At 39.1% G+C, this 20,637-nt stretch overlaps 1 protein-coding gene across 9 annotated transcripts in view; it reads left to right on the top strand.

The window, feature by feature from the left end:
• The window catches only part of STAG1 (STAG1 cohesin complex component), a 199,636-nt gene that overhangs the window by 154,951 nt on the left and 24,048 nt on the right, over window positions 1–20,637 (top strand). For all 9 annotated transcript variants that reach the window (XM_068954519.1, XM_068954516.1, XM_068954517.1 and 6 more), the window contains 5 exons: window positions 1,003–1,073; window positions 6,197–6,284; window positions 7,843–7,923; window positions 16,255–16,347; window positions 19,437–19,611. In XM_068954519.1, coding sequence (XP_068810620.1) covers window positions 1,003–1,073; window positions 6,197–6,284; window positions 7,843–7,923; window positions 16,255–16,347; window positions 19,437–19,611 — 508 coding nt within the window. The remainder of the gene's footprint in view (window positions 1–1,002; window positions 1,074–6,196; window positions 6,285–7,842; window positions 7,924–16,254; window positions 16,348–19,436; window positions 19,612–20,637) is intronic.

Genomic DNA, 20,637 nt, shown 5'->3' with positions numbered 1-20,637 from the left:
CTATTTCATCAGTACAGAGAGATTTTAAATTCTGCGACATACACACCTGTACCCAAGCAAGCATCACACTGCTTTAAGGCTTCCTACTAGGTTGATAATGAGAGAAACATTGATTGACAGTTGCATCTGAAGGCAAGGAAATGTTCAATTCCTGGGCTTTTAGCTGGAAAGCAATTGATCGATCGAAATGAAATGAAATGGAGAAGAATTGCTTTAAGTGTATTTTCCACTTCAGAAAGTTCCTGGAAAAAAAGGAAGTTTTGGAAGTGTCTTCTTTCCAGTGGTTCACTAGGATAATTTTTTGCTCGGTTTGCATAAAATTTTAGGATAATGACATTTTAAAATGTCAAAAAATATTACATTGAAATTAAAAGTTTTGATTGAGTTGTGCAATGTTTACTCTTGGATTCGTGATTCTCTCAGATTTGTAAAATCTAAAAAAAAAAAAAAACAACCCCTTGCCAGCCAGTTCTGAACATATGTCACACTGCCCAATGTGACTGTCTTGCATTACAACGTGTTACACACTGAATAGCAATGAAGGAAATGAAAAGAAAGGAATTTTCCCTTTGATCATTGTAAAAACCTCCTATTGACATCTGCAGTTTTCTGATGAGGAAAAAGAGAAGCATTTGGGTTTATTCTTGTAGCTCGTTCATCAGCTGATTGTTAAATTGCAGAGATAAAACTCAGAATTTTGTAAAATGAGATAGAACTCGGGGTTTTTTTTTCTTGGGGAATGATTTCTACTGCTAGAGGATACTGGTTTGAGTACTATTACTGTGATACTGCTGAATATTATCAGATAATCTTGCTTATTTTCTAGTGCTATGCAGTGGGTATTTAAATATTATTATTATGAAACCAAGATAAAAGTAATTGTAACATTTGAGGTCAGTTTTGGCGTCAACATAAACTTTCAAATGAGTCAGCTCCTCCCTATGCAGTAATGTACTCTCAGTTCATGGATTTTGCTCTTCATGGATTTCCTTTCATTTTCAGGGAGAAGAAGCTGATGACGATGACATATACAATGTGCTCTCCACGTTAAAGAGATTAACCTCTTTTCACAAGTATGTGATTTTCCCTGGAAAATTTACTATGATAATTTTATCATTTCAGCAAATATCAGTTGATGTCTAGCGTTAGGAAATGAGAAAATTTATGGTCTAAAACATAAATGATGAATGCCTGATGGCATTGTGAGTATTTACTATTTGGATTAGTCTGCAACCTTGCTTAGTTAATGACTTATTACTTTTACAGACTTGATTTGTTACGAAAATGCATATTGCATACCATCCCTTGCTAAATGCTTTTATACCTAGGGGTGTTGCACCTATATTCCCCTGCATGTCAGACAGTCTGTGCATAAGGGACAATTGGTATCTCTACCGCCAATGGATGCAAACCACATCTGTGCTTTGAGCCTCAGCTTAGGAAGCCATGGAAAAGTTGTTTCTCTCAGTTTCTGAATGCCTTTGAAATATTTCTCATCAGAATAATGAAAATGAGTAGTAGTAATAATAATCATTAATAGTTTATGATGAGAGTTTGGAAGACAGCGTTTCTCTTCCTGCAGAAATGCCAGGAATACAGTTTTCAGCTGAGTTGTTGGCAAAGTCTTAACTGCGTGGATTGCACAGAAACCCCCGTCACCAACCATGGGGTGCATCAGAGCAAAGGAACCAGGCATAAGCTTTTTGGGTCCTGCTGCTCTCTGAGAGACCTACAGGCACCCCATAACTTGTAGAGCAACCTGGACCCTTTCACTTGAACCTCCTGAATTTCAGAGGATAACACAAAGACCTTATGTTCCTCCTCTATCAGCTGTAGGAAGTAATTGCTCTTGGTCGGCAGGCAAGAAAGCTTCATATGCCGCTGAGAGTCACAAATCATTTCTTCCTTACCACAAGATGTGAGAGGTACTTGCTTCTGTAACCTTTTCTCCACCAATAAGTATATTTGGTTTTAGTGACCGACTTCTCCCTCTGTGCTGTGCTTGGTCCTCACTTAATCCTAAATCTTGTATTGGATCATTGTATGAAGTAGTTCTGAAATATCTCTTCTTTCTTTCCATTCAACAACAATCCCACAAAGTTCATTACATCGTTACTAATTTCTGCAGTGAAGCAGGCCGATACATGTGCAAAGTAGTTTTTCAGTCTCCCTGGTAACACTTTGGGAGCTACTCCTGCCTTCCCCGACAGGACTGCTGAAAGCTGTAATTCACATCCAGGAGAGCAGCACAAATCTTAAGACTTTCCTGGGAGAGTCTCTCATATGTACTTTCTTCCTTTAGGCTTCCAAATCTCTATAGAGATATTTCAGACTCTGGATAAGGCTGTGTAGAATGAAACACAAATCAGGGTCAAGGACATCTCACGTCACCTTCAAAAAAAAGGAAAGAGAAAAGAATCAAATCTTGTGGAGCTGAAGAATAGCTGTGTATCATTTGATTTGTGACTTATGATTATATTGCAGTGGGAATTTCTGATTCATATCTGCATATAAGGACTGAAATCCTTTTCATTACTCCACTGAATGTTAAGCCTGCTGTGGTGTCTTTGTTAAAGGGGGATCGTACCATCTGAGACAGAATTTTACCAAACCTTTAGCTAAGATCTTCAATCCAAACTTGCATTGAGTATTCTCTTCTCAAAGAACAGCGGCTGTTGCCTGATACTGTACTTGTCTGTAATCAGCTGGGAGCCAAAAGAAATTAAATCAATAGTAGACGTTGAAACTGTAGGATGACAACTGATATCTGTCAGATCTTCAGGCAGTGCAGTGAAAAAGCAGCTGCTGAGGTTTCAAAAAGAAACAAATCCCTCCCCTCTTGCAGTAAGGGAACCTTCAAACTACCTTATCTGTGCTTCTGTTTCCTTGGAAGTTGTTGCCTCATGTTCTAGGAAAAAGGAACCCTAACCTTTTTTTCCAGGGAGTTGGGAAAAACAAGGCAGGGATTAGTTAGAAAAGTTGTCCAGACCCAAAAGCTTCCATACTGAGGTTTCCCTCTTTCTAATCCTCTGAGAGGGGCATCTCATGGTAGATCTTCATTTGGGAATGAATTAGCTCAAAAAATTGATCCTTAGAAAATAAGGACAGATATCCTGTAGATCATATTTGCTGCCCAGTTTTCCTCCTAATTAAATTAAAGTAAATCAAATGTTAATGAAATCACTCACAGTGTTAGAAGAGGTCCGTCATCTTACATGCTGGAACAGTGGAACCTGTTCAATGGTTTTATGTTCACGGAGACAATCTTTCCATGCTGTGTGTCCAGCCCAACTCAGCTGAACTTTCACATGCAACACACTGGTGCTGTGTCAGTTTGTATGCTGCAGCACATCAAACTTTGTTACTCGCTTGCGCCAGTTAATCGAATGCAAGTCATATACTCAGCTCCTTTACTTTGGATGTGCCTTTTTGATGCTGTCCTGTATATACAGCATTGTTTCACATTTAGAAATCAGGGTGGTTACTATCACTGCCTTGTAGCCCTCCCTGTCTCCACGCTGACTTCACAAGCCTGGCAATGGCTAGAGTAACTTTGCAGATAGAAGAGCCGTGTTTTTATCAGTATAAGCATGGTCAGTCGGGACACTTCCAAAACAGGTAAATTCATGGTCAGGCAGGCAGGTCTTCCTTTCCTTTTTTATGAACCCTTTCCTTAACCTTTTTCCAGTAGTTGACCAATACATCGTATCAGATTCCTTCAGACTTAAGTTATTTGGATGTTTGTTACATCCTGAAGAAGTAGGAATGAAGATAAATGAAACCTCAGTAGAGAAACAAGACTGTATCTAGCGGAGCTGTTCGAAGCCTAAGGTACAGCTCGGGTCACTATGTGCATCTTCTAAAAGGAAGCGGTTTTGTGGGTGGAGATCACCTTTTTATAAGGAGTTTTCTAGGCTACTTCTTTCCACACTTCCAGAAACACTGTGGAATGGATATCTTTACCTCAGCACGCATAGTGTCTGGTAGAAACACGTGCCCCACTGAACAGTGCTAGCCACAGCAGTGAAAAGAATCCTCCTTTCGTGAAATGTTGGACCTTGTTTTCTGTAGTCCACTGTGAAGACGTTCTCACATGGAAGGGACCAAGAGAAGGAAAATTCTGTGTTAAATATGAATTTTCATTCTAAGAATCTCTACGTCAGACAAGCTGAACCTCTGGTGCATTGTGTTACGTCCAACTTTTTTTTTTTCGTTTTTCTTTTTTTTTGCTATTGTTTTGATTGTTAAGTAGTTCAAAGAGACGCAGGTGTTCCACACTATCCCTAAATTTAATGTGGAGGCTCATCTTAAAGGAAGTTTATACTGCAAAGCGCTATGAAACTTGTATGTAGTTGGTATTTTTCAGCTTTGGAAGCTGTCCCTTTGGAAAGCTCTTCCTGAGGACGCTTCCAAGGCCAGGCTCAGAGCAAAGATCTAAGGTGCCCCCAGCGGTCACGGCAGGGGGAATGCCCCACGGTGACAGCTGTCTGACATGGAGGGGTCTAAAATGAAAAGGCAGAGGTAAGACAGTTTTTCCTTTCATGTTCTCCGTGGGATAATCTATGCCGATATCTGCCTCTGCACACCAAGGAGATTTTACTGCTTTAATTACAATGCTATAATTAAGGAGGTGCAGCTCTGCCTTGCTAGCAGCTCTGTGATTTGCCAGAGCAGGGTCTGTGTGCCTAATGTGACTAGTAGTCAGAGGCAGCTCCCCGAGAGCCTATAATTTATCCACAAAACTTCTCATTTCCATACTTCCATGACCATCCAGAATTTAAGTGTGGAGGTATGTTTGCTTTAAAAAAAAAAAGTTTTGTTTTGTTTTTTTTTTTTTAAGATTTCCAACCTGTTCTTCTTCTATTCATGGATTTTAATTAGAAGTCGGGATGTACCTTGGCTTGATGGCACAAGCTTAGCGTGCATACTTCACTTGCTTTCAGCGTAAGGGCATTAATTGTTATGTTTTCTGCAAAACTTTTACCTGTGAGGTTTTCCTCACAGGTAGTGAGGCTAACACACTCCAGACTAGAAAGCATTTCATAATAGGGATTTCAGTGGGATCTAGGCATTGCTAGTCTTGAGTTCAACCCCTGTCTGTCTCAGAAATAGAGAATTATTCTCTATGGCTGAGCAAGGTAGTTAAACAGAGTCAGACAGCTCCAATGCAGGGCAGGAGCAAAGGGGTGGGAAAGTGAGCGTATCTTGGCAGTCAAGGTGCTCAGATGAAAGCGAGTCAGATGCAAGAGACTGCTTTATTTGATTTAACTTGCCAATTCAGTCTGAGCATCCCTTCTCATTCTAGGTGAGTATCCTTATCACCAAATGTCTGATGATTCTGAGGTGGCTTGCCCTTTTGTATATGTTTATAAATAATTTCAAAGGACCTCAGTTTAATCCCACTGCAGAATGGGAAAAAAATGTTAAACAAATTTTTCTGTGGAATAGAATTCCTGTCTTTCGGGCGACCTCATGTTTTATAATTTATTCAATAGTTGTCAGTTCTGTATAAATGAAGCTATAACTTAAGCTGTTGAGATCTATAAGACTGCAGAATATATGTTGCAAATATATTCATCTCGCTAGAGAATCAGATTAGTATAACTTCATTGTGAAACGCTGGGGGGGGGGCAGTTGCTACCATTCATCTCATATACCTGCATATCATGCTGTCTTACTTTAGAAATATTAAGATAGTTAATATTTAGTGATAACGTATATTATTTTACTCCAACTAATAAGGCAGAAATTATGTAAATCTTATTTTGCTTAAAGCAGTTTTTCCACTCAATATCTATTGTTGGAGTTCAGTCATAGTTCTGCTACGATGCCAGGGAAATGCCTTTGGAAGCTCTGTCGATATATATGGAGCCAAAAAGGGGAGCTGATTTAGAGGCAACACTGAGAAGGAGCTAGTAACTACCCTTAAGCAACCTTTTACAGATCTGTGCTATGCATCGAGTTTATCTCCTCGTTACAAAAATCTCATGTAGTAAAATATTTTTGCTCTGTTATCAAAAAGCATAACTTTTGCGTTTAACATGGTGGGAGCTACTTGCGTAGCTGCCTTGCAGCACACGCTGTTGTCTCAGGATTGCAAAAATGCACTGAGCTGCCAGCGCAAAGACTATATTCTTGCTGTGATTTGGAGTTTTGAGGAACACAGCTCATCTCTCTTTATTACTTCTCATTCTAGCGCTCATGATCTCACCAAATGGGATCTGTTCAGTAACTGCTACAGATTACTGAGAACTGGAATTGAACACGGAGCTATGCCGGAACAGGTACAGTTAGCCATGCGTGCATTGCATCACCTGGGGACTCAAGTTTTAAAGAACTGGGTTTTTTTGTTTTTTGTTTTTTTAAGAGAGAGCTCACTACACTTCAGTTATTTAGGGGGTCTTGAATGAAATTACTATTGTAGTGAAGTGCCACCCAAGAGGTGAAAAATCTTGGATTCTGCTCCTGTTTCTGCTTTTACTCTCTGTGATTTTGACCAAGCTACTTGCCTCACCTTTCTCTTCTGTAAAATAAAGAAAAAGTTATGGTCCTGGCTGTACTGCATAAGTGAGGATGTTTATGCTGACACCCAGTATTTACAGAACTTGTCTACAGTTGGAATTATCACAATTATTTTGTACTGAAGGTAAGATGGATGCTTATGAAAACCAAGAACTAAGAAAAACCTATAGCAGGGATGTTGGCCAGCTTTTCCAGTGGAGCTCTTTTAGTGGACGTTAATCTTAGACCTTTTGCCTCCTAATTTTGTTCTGGTCTTCTCATGGATGAGCACAGGGACCATTTCTGATTCTCCCAGAATGCACCTGCAGTTTCAAATGTAAACTGCCTACTCCAGTTTTCAGCATATTTTAAGTTAGAAGTTGGTTTGAATTAGAAGCCAGCTGTTAATTCTAACCTGGTTTCATTTAGGAAAGAATTCTTCTCTCAAGAAATTCTGTAAAAATGTCTTCTGGAAAGGATCGTAGGGGAGACATGGGGTGCAGGGTGTTGTGCTAGATAAGGCATTTTCTAGCAGCCGTCTTTTCAGCTTCTGGATTTGGTAGTGATACGGTTCCCCAAACAGTTTTGCAAGGTCTTAGGAGAAAAGTTCCAAAAGCTGAACTCTCCTCAGTATTTCTTTCCCTAGGCCACTAGAAGGAGTTTGCTGAAAGGGAATAGTTTGGCCTTTAGCAGCATCTTTACAAAAACAAGTATTTTGTGAAGTGGTTGGATCTGTTACAAACCTAACTTCAGGTCAGGTCCACATAGATCTACAAACTATTAGAAGCATCTTTAAGCCAAAAAGATTTTGCCAGGAGGTCATAATCTAAATTTTTAACATCTAATATGCATTTGAAATTTAAAAAAAGCACCACTGAATGCTTTTATGGGTGTCACAAATATTAGCCCTGTCTTCTTCATGAGAAAATTTGAATGTTCTCCTTTTTTTTAGAAGTTGGGCTACATGTTCATTTGATAATGGCACAGAAATCCTGATTCTTTTATTAGCAAATTACAGTGTAGAGGTATTTAAACAGAGATACACAGATGCTGGGTTTTCCTTCTCTCCTGTTGTGCCATCATCTTTTACTATATTCTAATACAGTTTTCTGCTTTGTTTTGCTTCTGAGCATATACACACAGTATTTTTTCATCAATAGTACACTGGTTCCTTACTGCCCCATACTAAGGGATAACACCGTATCCTTCAAAACGAAAAGTACTGTTGAAGAGCTGTTCCTGTTTTTTCTCCCCAAAACGCATCATAAATTTTACATACCTTTTAGTGACGTGCTTGATGTTTCCGGTGTGCTGCGATTCTTTGTGTTCCCTCTGTTACAGATAGTTGTCCAGGCACTGCAGTGTTCCCATTACTCTATTCTCTGGCAGCTGGTGAAAATCACTGAAGGCTCCCCTTCCAAAGTAAGTAGGGATTCCAACACTACAGGTTTGACTGGCGAGACAGAACTTGCCTAAATATGCGTTAAACCCGATTCTCTATCACTTCACCCAGTGTACAGTCATTTTATACCAATGTGAAGGAGATATAAAATGTTGGTGTTTCATTTATTGAATATTTTTAAGATCTCTTTATCATCATGAATTTGCCTCAGTAAGCTATACGAACAACAGTGAAAGCTTGTCTGTATCGGGATTTAACACTAGCTGATTTTTATGTTTTTATTGCTGAAGATACTTAATGTGTTTTGTTGCGAGTACAGCAGTTTGCATGGTTAAGTAATGTTGACAATGCTTACCGAATAGTTGCAAGCAATACTGTTGATTTGTGCACTGTGGATAGCTTAATATTTATGCATGTTTACTGTGTTTACCTTTTACTGACATTTTTATGTTGCTAAATATAAAGGTAAGGTTGCTATCAGTGACTAATGAAAAGTAAGCGCGTGCAATTGTAATGCGGTAAGGACAATATTACATGTAACTAATTTATTATATTTAGCCTTTCCTGGGCCTTTTCTTAGCTTTTTCTCAATCACGGGGCAAAATTATATCTTTTAAGGACTATTTTGAAAGTACTGCATCAAATCAAAGCTCAATGAAAACAGAAATAGTATGTGTACTTCCCCATCAGCTTCAAAAAAAGTAAAGTACTATAAAAATAAGCACTTAATGTACATAAAAATGGCAAAATGCATTGTAAATAGTTTTCTGGAATATTGATGTATTTGATATTTAAAAATAGCTAGTGGAAAATAAGAACCATCCATTGTTATTCTTTATTCAGGCTTTCCTTCACACTGCCCTCGCTTGTCTTTTCAGAGGTGTTTGCTCTGTCTCTTTAGCCTGCTGGTAGTGTACAGTAGCACATCTGGACTCCTTGCATCCAGTTTATTTTAAATGAACTCAGAATCTTATCACAGTCAAAGAATCTGAAGTCTTTCTGACTAGCAGTATTGCTGTCCTTGGGGAGAAAATTCCACTTTGACCGAAAGAACTAAATAAGTTAAAGTCAATTCAGGAGGCTTCCACCTTCCTTCCACCCTTAAGTCCATAAAACGAGCACACCAAATCTAAGGCTTCCCTAGTAAGGAGAACTGGGTTGCTGATCACCTGTGTACCGAGTGATTTGGGTATGGGGAACCAAGCACTTTGAGCGGATGCAACAAATTAGCCAAGCCGAGACACTGCCTTCAACTGCTTTGTTAAAGTTCTCCCCACATGCTCTGCTGGGGAATTGCTAGGCAGCTTCTCCACTGCTGAAGGTGTCCAGTAACTCTGTCCTCCTGCTTGTGAGGCCCCGTGAGCAGCGATGTCCCGTCGTGCCCTGCTCTGGGTGCATACACATATACGCAGAGCACTGAGTAAGAGTCTTATCTCCCTTTATTGCTTTTCTCCTTTTTTTTTTTTTTTTTTTTGAATTAAGCACAGTAAGATGCTGCAGTACAACAGAAATGGTGCTGATTGACAGCTGTCAGCATTGCTGGAAGAAAAGTTTCATGTTTTCTTGTGTCTAATTATAGCAAAGGAAACATACTTACCCTAAAATAGAGCTAGCGGCCAACACATACGGTGTCGGTCTGCGCAGGACCTGGTCGGGAGGCTTGCATTTTGGAGCCAAAGTATGTGGACTGTTGTTTGCAATGTTAACATGATGGTCAAGTTAAACTGAAAGAGAAAGAGCCCTTTATTTATTCCAGTTACTGGGGTTTTCTTGGAGGCAAGCTCAGTGCAGTTGTGTGTTTTAGCCTACTTTTTCAAAACAGGATACATATCTGTGATACATTGTCATGTGAGATGAGTGCATAATAGCCTTGCGCTTTCATATATTTCTTATAATATTCTAATTCATATTACTCATTCTATAGATCATAGAAACGGAAAGAAATATGAAAGACCATTTGAAGTACAAGTCGGCTCTGCTTCTGTAATCTCTGATAAAGATCATGATTATTATAGCCTATAGACCTTTTACTATTTTAATTTTGGGGTTTCACCTCCACCTCCCACAAAAATATTCAGTCTTCTGATTGTTTAGTTCAAGAGGAGCACTGCATTAATGCCCCTCAGCTCTTCATAGCTGGCCAGAAGCCCCAGCTTTTCCCACAATAGAAACAGGATAAAGAGAAATCCTATGAACCTGATGTGGTTGTAGCATTTTCTTCTGTGTGTTTTTCTGTCAAAATTTCCGTTTTAGTTTGTTGACTGTGAACATAAATCCAGTCTATATCTGTTTTTAATTCTTTAGGAGATCATTTTGCCCATAGTTGTTTGCCATGAGCTAAGCTTAAGAATTAGGCAGGCACTCCTATGGAATGACTTCAGATGTATGATGTATGGGTAAGGTAAAGTTATTAATGAGAGTACCTCACAAAGGAGAACAGTGTATTTCAGTAGCATTTTTGAGACATTGAGGCTCTTACAGCAACAGTTCTGACACCGTATTTTGATATGTAGGTCCATCCATCTTTCCAGTGGTACTTTGCTGTAGTTGTGATTATCTGAGGACGTACAAAGGCGATGGTTTGTAGGCCGAAGTGGTATCTCTAATAGACCAATAGATAGAGTTGTAAAAATCAGACAGGCTTTTGGGCACACAAGCCCTTCAGGTCTGAAATACAAGCCGAAGATTACAAAGCAAATTACAAGCTGCAAACCATTGCTTAGAATCGATTTAGGTGCAGATCAGGTAAGCTGTCTCTGAAAGAAAAGGAACAGGTTATTGGTACCCATGGGGGTGGGGGGAAAGGAGGGGTGGCAAAACGCAGGAGGTGAGTAGGAGGGTGGATACCAGGGAGGGGAAGGAAGATGGATGAAAGATGAAAAGGTTAATGTGGAGAAGGGAATGTATAACAAGCCATAAAACTAATCTCTCTGAGTCCTTGTTTTTCTGTATCCAGTACATTTATGATTTTTTTCCCCCAAGGCTTATGTTTAGAAGGTGATTTTTAGATTTCCCTTGAGCAGCCAGACTGAGACATCAGAGAGACAGTGATTGATTTCTAAATGTTTATCCACTGCCAGCTGGGTCATATGTATGAGTTCATGCTGGCAAATAGTAGTTACTCTGTTTCGCCTACGCAGTTACCGTGTAGGCATTTAGTGCACAGATAAAGTATATTAAAATTTTGGAATTGGGAGTACAGGATTCAAGAGTGTTAACGTTTCCGTGGGAGGAAGTATTTATTTTGGTAGTAGTGGAAATATATTGGCAAGTTTTACATTTCTTAATCAGCTATGCTCTGCATAGGTTTATTTTGTACTACAGGGAGTTTGCTTCTGACATTAAGTTCTTTGAATGTGGGAGGCTATTTGGAGGGTAGGATGGGGGATGCTGGTAAGATTTCTTTCAAAGTGGTATCTTCTTCTAGTACAGCATATAATTGCCTAATGATTTTGTGTATTGGTTCTGAGGAAGAGTTATATGTGACATCCAGCGATGTACCATTGGGAGCAGAATCTTTTTAGGAATGAAGTTATTCTTTCTCTAGATGGGAAAAACAGGAATCTTTCTCCCAAGAGGATTGCCCTTGTCTGGAAACTGCCCTGTTTAGATTACCACAGTGGGCATCATGCCTGCGCTCAGGACACATTTAGTGTTCCCCGTGTGATTCTATATAGTACAGCTGTTGGGCGCGTTTTGGATTACAGCTGACTGTTCGTGATGCTAGTTGTGTTGGTCTGTAGGCCTTACATGTGTCACAGGGAAAAATTGCTCCACTCGCGTGGTTTAAATCACATTCGGATCAGGGCGGCTTATCGACTCATTAATGACACGTAATTAACCTGCACTCATCATGTCAGCTGTTGTTATCCAGGCCATGTTAGTAAGAGGAGGCTCTGGGGATTCCCCCACGCTGCATAACAGCGCTTGTAGATTATGACTTACATTGACTGTAGCGCTTAAGTAATGTTCATATAAAAATATTTCAGAGACATTTTGATAGAAGGATGATTATTTGATTTAGTAAGAAAGTCCAGGTTCTCTGCCAAATGACAAAGATGCCACTAGCTATCTTAAGTAAAGCATAGAGTTGGGGAACAGTTATTTTAAAACTCTTCTTAAAGATGGCCTATGAAAAAAATGGCACATTGTGGAGTCATCTTAGCACCTAAAATGTGAAAGGACGCATTAGTTACTGAAAGTAAAGTTGTGGCAGGTAAGGATGAAATGGATGACCCTTGAAATAGCCATAGTCCGATGCACTAACCATTGGTCATCTTGTTGTAAATGTTCATGGCAGGTTGTGAGGCCATCCGTAAGTGGGTTGTTGGTAAACAGACCTGTGCTGTTTGTGATAAATAGCACAGGACTGGGGTGAAGTGGTTTATACTGTGTAGTTTCTGGAAGCAATCTGTTGCATCCTAGAGAAAACCTGCTGTTCGGGTGAAAAGGGCCTTGAGGTTGTCTTCAAAGGAAGCTGACAATTTCTCAGCAAGAGCTCTCTTGTCCATATAGCTGGGGGGCAAAAATACAGTCTTGAGATAGGAGATTTGGGGGTTAGATTATACAGTAGTTTTTTCCATCTAGATTTTTGCATGTGCTCAACAAGCCAGGTGCCTGAGCCCATTATACAATGCACTGTACATGTGTACAATTGAAAAGAAATATATGGAGAAGACCTTAGTCCAACATCTTAGCCCAAAGACGTGGATGGAGCGAGCATTCAGAGGCACGGCAAAGGTGAAAGAGTTCTGAATGAGCAGCAACCAGCCCAGCCAAAGGCATCGTTATCGTGAAGTGATTAGTAGGCAGAGGAATTAGTAGAGGAAATTTAAAGAGGGATTTAAAGAGCAATGTAATGGCCTGGTGACTTTTCATATGTATAGAGGCACAATGAAAGAAAGCACAGAATGCTGATGGGGAAGCAAAGGATCACAAGACACAAAAAGCTGGGTTGTGTTCCGCAGTCGAGTTGAAATGGCTCTTGAACATCGTGAAGTTTGTCAAAAAGCTGGAGTTGCAAGAAGGAAGTTAATGCTGCAAATAAGTAGTTTAGAGGAAGGACAATGGAAAAATACAAATAAAAGCCTCTGGGCTCGGGAAGCCATCTTTGCAGAAGCACAGGATTTCTACGTGGCTTCAGTGGAAAACAAGCTCCATAATGGAACAGGAGGTTAGACAGGAGTCGCGCAAATGCTATTGTTCAGTTGCAGTTGCTGCCAAAGCCAGTGCAAGCTCTTGCCTCTTAGCTGCCCATTCTTGTTACTGACTTGCACTAGTTATGCATTAAGATATTATGCTGTACAGCTTAAGTACGGGTTATTTTTAACCTGGCTCAGTTCAGTGATCCAGTTCACAGTACGACACCCCAGTTTTACCTTCACAACCAAAAAGACGGTGAATTTTTTTATAGCAGTTTTTCAGCTGAAGCCAGCATATCATGTAAGGACACTTCAAAAGCCTTGGCTGTGCACCTGAGAATGGTAAAAGACGAAAAAACGAATTCATTTTTTTTTCTATTCTTGTAAAAAAAAAAAAAAAAAAAATTACCACTCTACAGTATTCTGGGGATTTCTCCAAATGTAGAAAAGTTCCAGATGGCTCTGTTGCTCTATTTACCGGGGTAAACAGAGCTGTCTATAACTTTTCAAAATTTAACATTTATAATGCTATCAAGTGAGAAGATCATAATCAGTAACTTTATACCTAGGTGTTATTCATTCTTAGACAGAAAGAAAGATGGGAGACATACTCATTCACTTTCTAACCTTTTTATAGGATTTCTTTGTAGATTTTAGTTTCTCTATTGAATTCATTAACATCTATATAGAAATAATTGCTCTAAAAATAGGTTATTAAAGTAATTGTAATACCAATGTTTAAAAGTATAAATCAGATGATTATGTAACAGTGAATGGATAAGCCTGGCCTCAATCCTAGCTAAAATCTCGGAAAGGCTGATAGAAAACACAGTCAGTACAAGGCTGAAGGACAGAAAAAACATGACCAACAAATAAGACATCAAGGAAAAAATAAACTCATTCTTGAGAAGGTAGCTTTTTTGGCTGAAAAAGATACTACTTTGACATACCAATTTGTGTAAGACCTTAGTATCATATTGCATTTCAATTAAATATTTAAATATGTGAATTTAATAAAATTCATATTCAGTAGCTCAAAGCTGGGTAATTTATTAGAGGAAAAATACAAGTGGGAAATCATCATGCAATGGAACGGCTTCGGATGCGTTCCAGGAGGGATCTGTTCTCCTCTCAGAACTGATCATTGTTTTTGCCCATGATCAGGGAGGATAAAGTGAAATTATTTAGAAAATGTTCTAGAAATTAATAATGATCAATTGTGGACAGCATAGATCACTTGATAAACAATATGCAGTTTAAAAAAAAAAAAAGAAGCATTTTAATGCAGCCAAATAGAAGACTTACATCTGGGAACAAGGATGCTGATCGCTGGGAAATTGTGTCTCAGGAGAGAGCTGATGAAAGGGATCACTGTAGCAATTTTACTGATCATGTAATTGCAGTGTAATGCAGTGGCACAAAGGGCTATGATGATCTTTGGCTATATTAACAGAGTAAATTGAGTAGGAATAAGAAGGTGATAGAGCTCACAGAGCTTAAGATTGTGGCTGAAATACTGTCCAGGTCAGAAAACCACGCTTAGTCTAAAAAAAAAAAAAAAATCAATTTGTAAGAGGTTCAGAGATCTAGGAATACTTGGGGTGTTTCAGCATACTTGCAGAGATGCCTTCTGTTGTGAACCAGTACAGGCAGAACATAAGGACCACGAAAAGGCTTATTCTGTAAACAAAGAATAACAAGATCTTATGATAGGAAGCAGTAAAAAAGCTAAAACTAGAAATGAGACACTTGCATCGAGCAGCCAGCATAATTAAACATTGGAATAGTTTAGTGAGGAAAATGTTGCAGATACACCATGTAGATTCTTTAGATTTAGGTTGGAGGTCATTCTGTAGGACGCTGTCTGTCATCAAAAAGTTGATAGAGGCACCATGGAGGGGAGGTGGGCAGTAGTGGGTAGGCAGCCTGCCTCCATGTGCGGTTTAAGGGCATAATGATCCCTTCTTGGCACAAAACCTGTTACTGTGGAAACTGGGAAAGATCTTTTAAGCGGTGGCCCCAGGCCTATGATGGAAATGTTGCCTTCCCCATGGGGCGCTGGCTGGGATGCCGGTGGGAGAGCAGCAGGGCTGGATGCTGGGAGACGCATGGCTGCTGCAGGTACTTCGGGACTCGGGGCAGGAGCACACAGGGCAGAACCACTTATTTGCATCGCCTGAGCGATACGGAAGTGCGGGATACATAAATCGATGCTGGCAAAGATAGTCCTACTGACAAAACTTGAAGCTATCTCAAAGTCCTAATGATCTGTGGTTCTCATTTTCTTCTCCGTGTTTGGTTTGGTCCTCATGTAAACAAAATAACTAAGAACGGCCAAGAAGCCACGTACATTTTCAACAAGTTCCTGGGTCATGAGGTAGAGGCAGCCACAGCTTTTCACACAGGAAGGTTCCTTTTCTTCTGTAATTGATTTCCTGCTTCCATGTGGCTATTTGTTGTATTCTCATGATTATGCTCCAGTATCTTATGTTTTATTTTGATTTGTTTCCACAGTTTACATATTTACTTTGTTACCCTTAGAAAATAAGTATTCAGCATGGTAGAGCATTAATTCTTCCAGGTCAAAGTACACAGCGTTCCTCTTGAAGCTGCCAGTTCTGGTACCCACGTTTACAATACTTGTTGATTTTCTCTCAGATCCAGGTGACCAAAAAGAGTCATTCATTTATCTTTCCCCCCTAAAAATCCTTCCTTCTTCAGATCAGCAAACCTCCCTCCTTCTCCTGTAAGTCATTAGATTTCTGAGATTTCTGTGATTTGCCTTCATATCTCCCCTCTGTGCAGACAGTTAGGATGATGCTTTGATTGAACTTGAGACATTCATTGGTATTTTACTTTTTTGGTTGTTTTGGTTTATCTGCATACAGAATTCTTTATAAATCACCAAGCAGTTTGTTGTATTAAACTTTTTGTTCTGAAACATTTATAATTCACATCTAATTTAATAAATAGATAATTTTAACTCATGAATGTATTGTTTTATTATTATTATTTACTACAGGAAAACCTTGGGCCATTCCTCTGAAAAGCAATGACTCATTTTAGGAAGATTTTTCACTGCCTTTTCATTTTTGTTTGGCTAGCTTATAGGATTGAATGTGTGAAATTATCACCATCTTTTTATTTTGCTTTTTCCTAGCAACCTCTTATTAATATTGAAATTGTATCCCTTTTTCATGTTTATTCCAGGAGGACTTGTTGGTATTGAGGAAAACTGTGAAATCCTTTCTGGCCGTCTGCCAGCAGTGTCTGTCAAATGTCAACACTCCAGTCAAAGAACAGGTAAAGGAAATGATGGTCACAAGCTTTTGTAAAAGTGTGAATATGAAACTTTAGTAAAACTCAGACACTTACTATACTGAACTTGCAGTAAAATTGTGTGTGCCTTCTGTCTAAATAAAACTTGAACAAATATTCCATTAAAGAAGCTATATTAAAAGCACCTTCAAAGTGCGGTTAATGTCAAATTCATTTTTGATATAACATAATCAAAGACCTATATTCAGCTGTCATAAGTTCGGGCATCTAGTTGAATCACCTTAAATATAAGCCTATTTCTTTAGACTGTTATTATATTAATAGATAGAAATAGGCACTTTTAGAGGATAATTCAGACCGTAGATGGCCTGAATCTCTCTCTGTATATGTATGAGGCCTTTTCCCTAATAGTGACTGTTAAGGAGGCTAGTGTCCTTGCTTTCCTGTCAAGGTTAAATGCCAGAAGCTAGATCAGATAAATCTAAGCCATGATGCTATTTCGTATGTCGTTATCCTAATAACTCCGTTAAATATGGTAGCAAATACTATGTCTCTAGCAAATATTATGGCTCTGTTTCCCATGGGTGGCTAATGGGAGAAATTTAAGGCTTCCAGCAGTACAAGTCATACTACTGTATATTTCCTAGCAGAAGAAATGCTAATTAATTATACAAAGATACTCTGCAAAACAACTAGGAATGCAGTGTCCTCTGGCGATACACAAAAGTTGTCCTTCGACAAACAGTTAGGTCTCCTTGAAGAATCAGAGTAAAGTATCCATTTACGCACTGCCTTCATTATGCAGATATCAAGCTCTGGAGGTTTTTTTCCAGTTCTCATCAATTTAGTCGTTATCGCTTAGGTTGCTATGCTTCCCTATCGACTAATAGGCTAAAGCGTGCATCTCTCTGCATGCATATATGTGTGCACACATGTGCCAAAAGTATGTATGTGAAATATGACCACCTCAGTAGGAATCAGATTTCTTTTGGTTCAGTTAACCAACAGTTAACCAATACTCTGTTCTAGATTTTTGGGAAGCCAAACTGCATGGAGCGGAAAGCTTCTGTTATATGTATTTAGAAATTGTAATGTAAAAAATGAAATCCAAAGGCATGTTGAAATAATTTGTATTCTCTGAAAAAACAACAGGAGGTTTGTTTGCTGATATTTTATGAATATATTTTATATAAGATCTGTTGACATCTTTTAGCTGTTTACAAATTGCATTTCTCTATCAGCCCTTCCAATATTTTTGCAAAGACTGTAACAAGCTAACTGGCACAGAGCTGTTTGCCAGCGTTTTTTAAAAGAGAATACTTTTTAAAAGGTAGTTGTGTTTTTTTGAAAGAAAGCTCTGCTTGGAACTTCCACTGTGTTCCAAAAGTGGTAAATATAAATATTAAAGTCTCTGAGATCTCCATGTATTTTGTAAAGACTCTGAGGTGTCTCCTAAACTATTTGAGTGCGATAAATCTCCTGTGACTAGATGCGACCACAATACGGGCATGTCCTTATCTCAGCCCATTGCTGTCTCTCTACTGGACGGAAATAGACGTTTTCAGAGCATAATTCATATGCTCTTTTTTAGAGGTCTACACTAGGATGTTTCTAATCACACCTTAAATTCTAGCGAATATAAAAGGAGTTTAGGATGCCTGTGCAGATGCGATCATCTACTTTCACTGAGATGAATCCCATCTTTTTGGTTTCTAAGGAGAAAAATCCCAAATACTGGCACCAGTCTTCAAAGTCTAAGTAGGTCATGGTTTAAAGTGATTAGCATTTTGTTCTCGTCCAAGTCATAGCTTGTTCTAATTTAATAACACACTCCAAAAGATAAGTGATCTGCTATGACATTCAACACACAGATTTTGCTTTGGAGGTTTGTAAAGCAGATCGGTCTCACTCACTTTTCACTAGGCCTCGGTTCAAGAATATGTTTAAACACACAGTTAATTACCTTTTCGTTCACCAGAGCACTTAATCTAAGGACGCTCTAAAATATAAATCAATGAGAGTTAATAAAAGATGAATCCATCTGTTTATAGAGTAGGACTATAATGGTGAATTGAAGCCCTGGATTTCACGTATCTGGCAGAGCTATTTTATAGTCTCTCTTCAGTTGCCAACCCCTTTGGCCTACCACCTACCTGGGAGTTGTGATTGACAGTGCCCTGAGTGGGGCTCCTGCGGGCTCCCAGGGAAAGAGGCAGCACTTTCAAGCGGAGATCTTCTAGGAGTCCTTTTACGCATTCAGACTTTGAGGCTTCCTCCCCTCCACTTTCAGAACCTGAGGTTAGAGACAGAGAAACTAGGGTGATTAAAGAAGCACTTTCTGAAAGACTATTAGGTGTTGAATGTAATGCAGATGAACACAGCTGGCTGTGAGCCTCTGACATAAGCCACCAGGGAAAACAGTGTTACTCTCATGCATGAGAGTATACAGATAACCCCTTGAAGGAAATAAAGTTATTAATATCTACCTTCCTTTCACTTTTCCCAGTAATAAGGGTATAACAGGAGCATGCATACATCTTTGAAAAGTCTGCCCGTGTCGATTTTTATTTAGACTTGAAGGCTGTGTAGAATTACTCCGTTACTTTTGCAGAGAATTGTTGCTGAGATTCTGCAAGGAGTTCTTTGGTTATAGCTGCTTCTCTGTGCTTTCAGGATATGACAGTGACTCAGCTTGGCTTTTTCCTCATAATTCAATTCCCTCGTAATTCAATTTTTTTGCCAGTTTAACTTTTCTAACTTCTTCTAGAGAGGTAGTTTTTCTTGACTACTGCTTTGGCTCCATTCCTTGGAGCTGAGGTAAATTCAGAAGTCTTTCCATAGAAAAGAAATGGAAGTTTAATATGGGTCATCCTGGACATTGAAGAGGCAGTAAACACAGTTCCTTCTATAGGAATGAAAGATATAACATTTTGTAGCTTAGGGAAACTTTCATGGACACTTTTCACAGCATGCAAACTACTACGACTATGAACAGCTAAAGGAGGATGTTTCATAACTAATACCGGGGGAATGTCTGGAAATTAGATAGAGGGTATTTTATTTTTTACTTGTTTGACTTATGCTTCTGACTGCATTTATCTCTTGCCTTTCAGGCTTTCATGCTGCTTTGTGATCTCTTGATGATTTTTAGTCATCAGCTGATGACTGGAGGTCGAGAAGGTCTTCAGCCTTTGGTGTTTAATCCAGATTCAGGCCTCCAGTCAGAACTTCTCAGTTTTGTGATGGACCATGTCTTCATTGACCAAGATGATGAGAATCAGAGCATGGGTATGTTTAGCTTTCATGTTTTCTACTTAGCTTTGTCATAGGAAACACAAGAAGAAAGAAGCGAATAAAAGTTTCAGATCAGTTCACCAAAATGTTTTCAAAATTATTCCTTCTTTATGTTTTGGGGGGAGGGGTAAATGTGGATATGAAATATTCTGTATCACCTGCATTCAAGAAAACATATTTCACTTCATAAAAAGAGGTGTTTTCAGAAGATATGGGAGTGGTCTGTAAACTTCGCGCTGTAAGCCTGTGCAAAACTATTCTTCCTTTACTGATGGATATTTTTCCTAAGAATATTTTTTTCCAAACACTACAGTCAGCAGCAGACTTCATTTAAAGTGGCTTCAAGGGAAGAAGTATGACAGAACAGTACTTAGACTTACTGGAGTTTTAGGATTCCTGAAGGCAAACATCACCAGTAAAGATCTAGGCAAAGAAAGCCTTGAGAAACTCTGATATTATTGAATAGACAGACACCCCTTCTGCTCGCCCTGCCACAAATAATCAAATCAAACTCAGGACATTCTTGAGTTGAAAAAGTTGGAGAGTAGGAGAGTACTTGAGGAAGTATCACATATGCTTGCTTCCTTACTGTTTCCTAAGCATCTGTGTGGGCCCCTGTTTGAGAGGGGATATGAGGCCATGTGCGGTCCTGCTCTGAGCTGGTACAACCACGCTAAACTCTAAATGGAGCATCATTTTCTCCTTTTGCCGCCACACTTCCGTTTACCTCAGACTTTTTTTTTTTAAATGGAAAATCCTCTGAGAGATTTTCTCTTATTCCTGTTTTTCCTTCTTGTATACCTTTATTCTATTTTTTGGCAGAGTTCTTTGAGGTTACTCTTCTGTGTGTGTGTTTTATGTGGCAAGGGCTTGGCCTCTCCTCACTGGGCAGATCCTTTGCCATCTAGGGTTCTTGTTATTGTCTGAAATCCCTGGTCTTAGTGGGAAATCATTCTTTATTTTATTTTTCTTAATGCAAAACTATATGATTATTAAGTCAGTCTTACAGCATCCTTCCCC

Source organism: Struthio camelus, chromosome 9, assembly GCF_040807025.1.
Source record: "Struthio camelus isolate bStrCam1 chromosome 9, bStrCam1.hap1, whole genome shotgun sequence".
In the NCBI taxonomy this organism is placed as follows: domain Eukaryota; kingdom Metazoa; phylum Chordata; class Aves; order Struthioniformes; family Struthionidae; genus Struthio; species Struthio camelus.
Note: the sequence above shows the minus strand (reverse complement) of the source record. Positions and strands in the feature narration are given on the sequence as shown.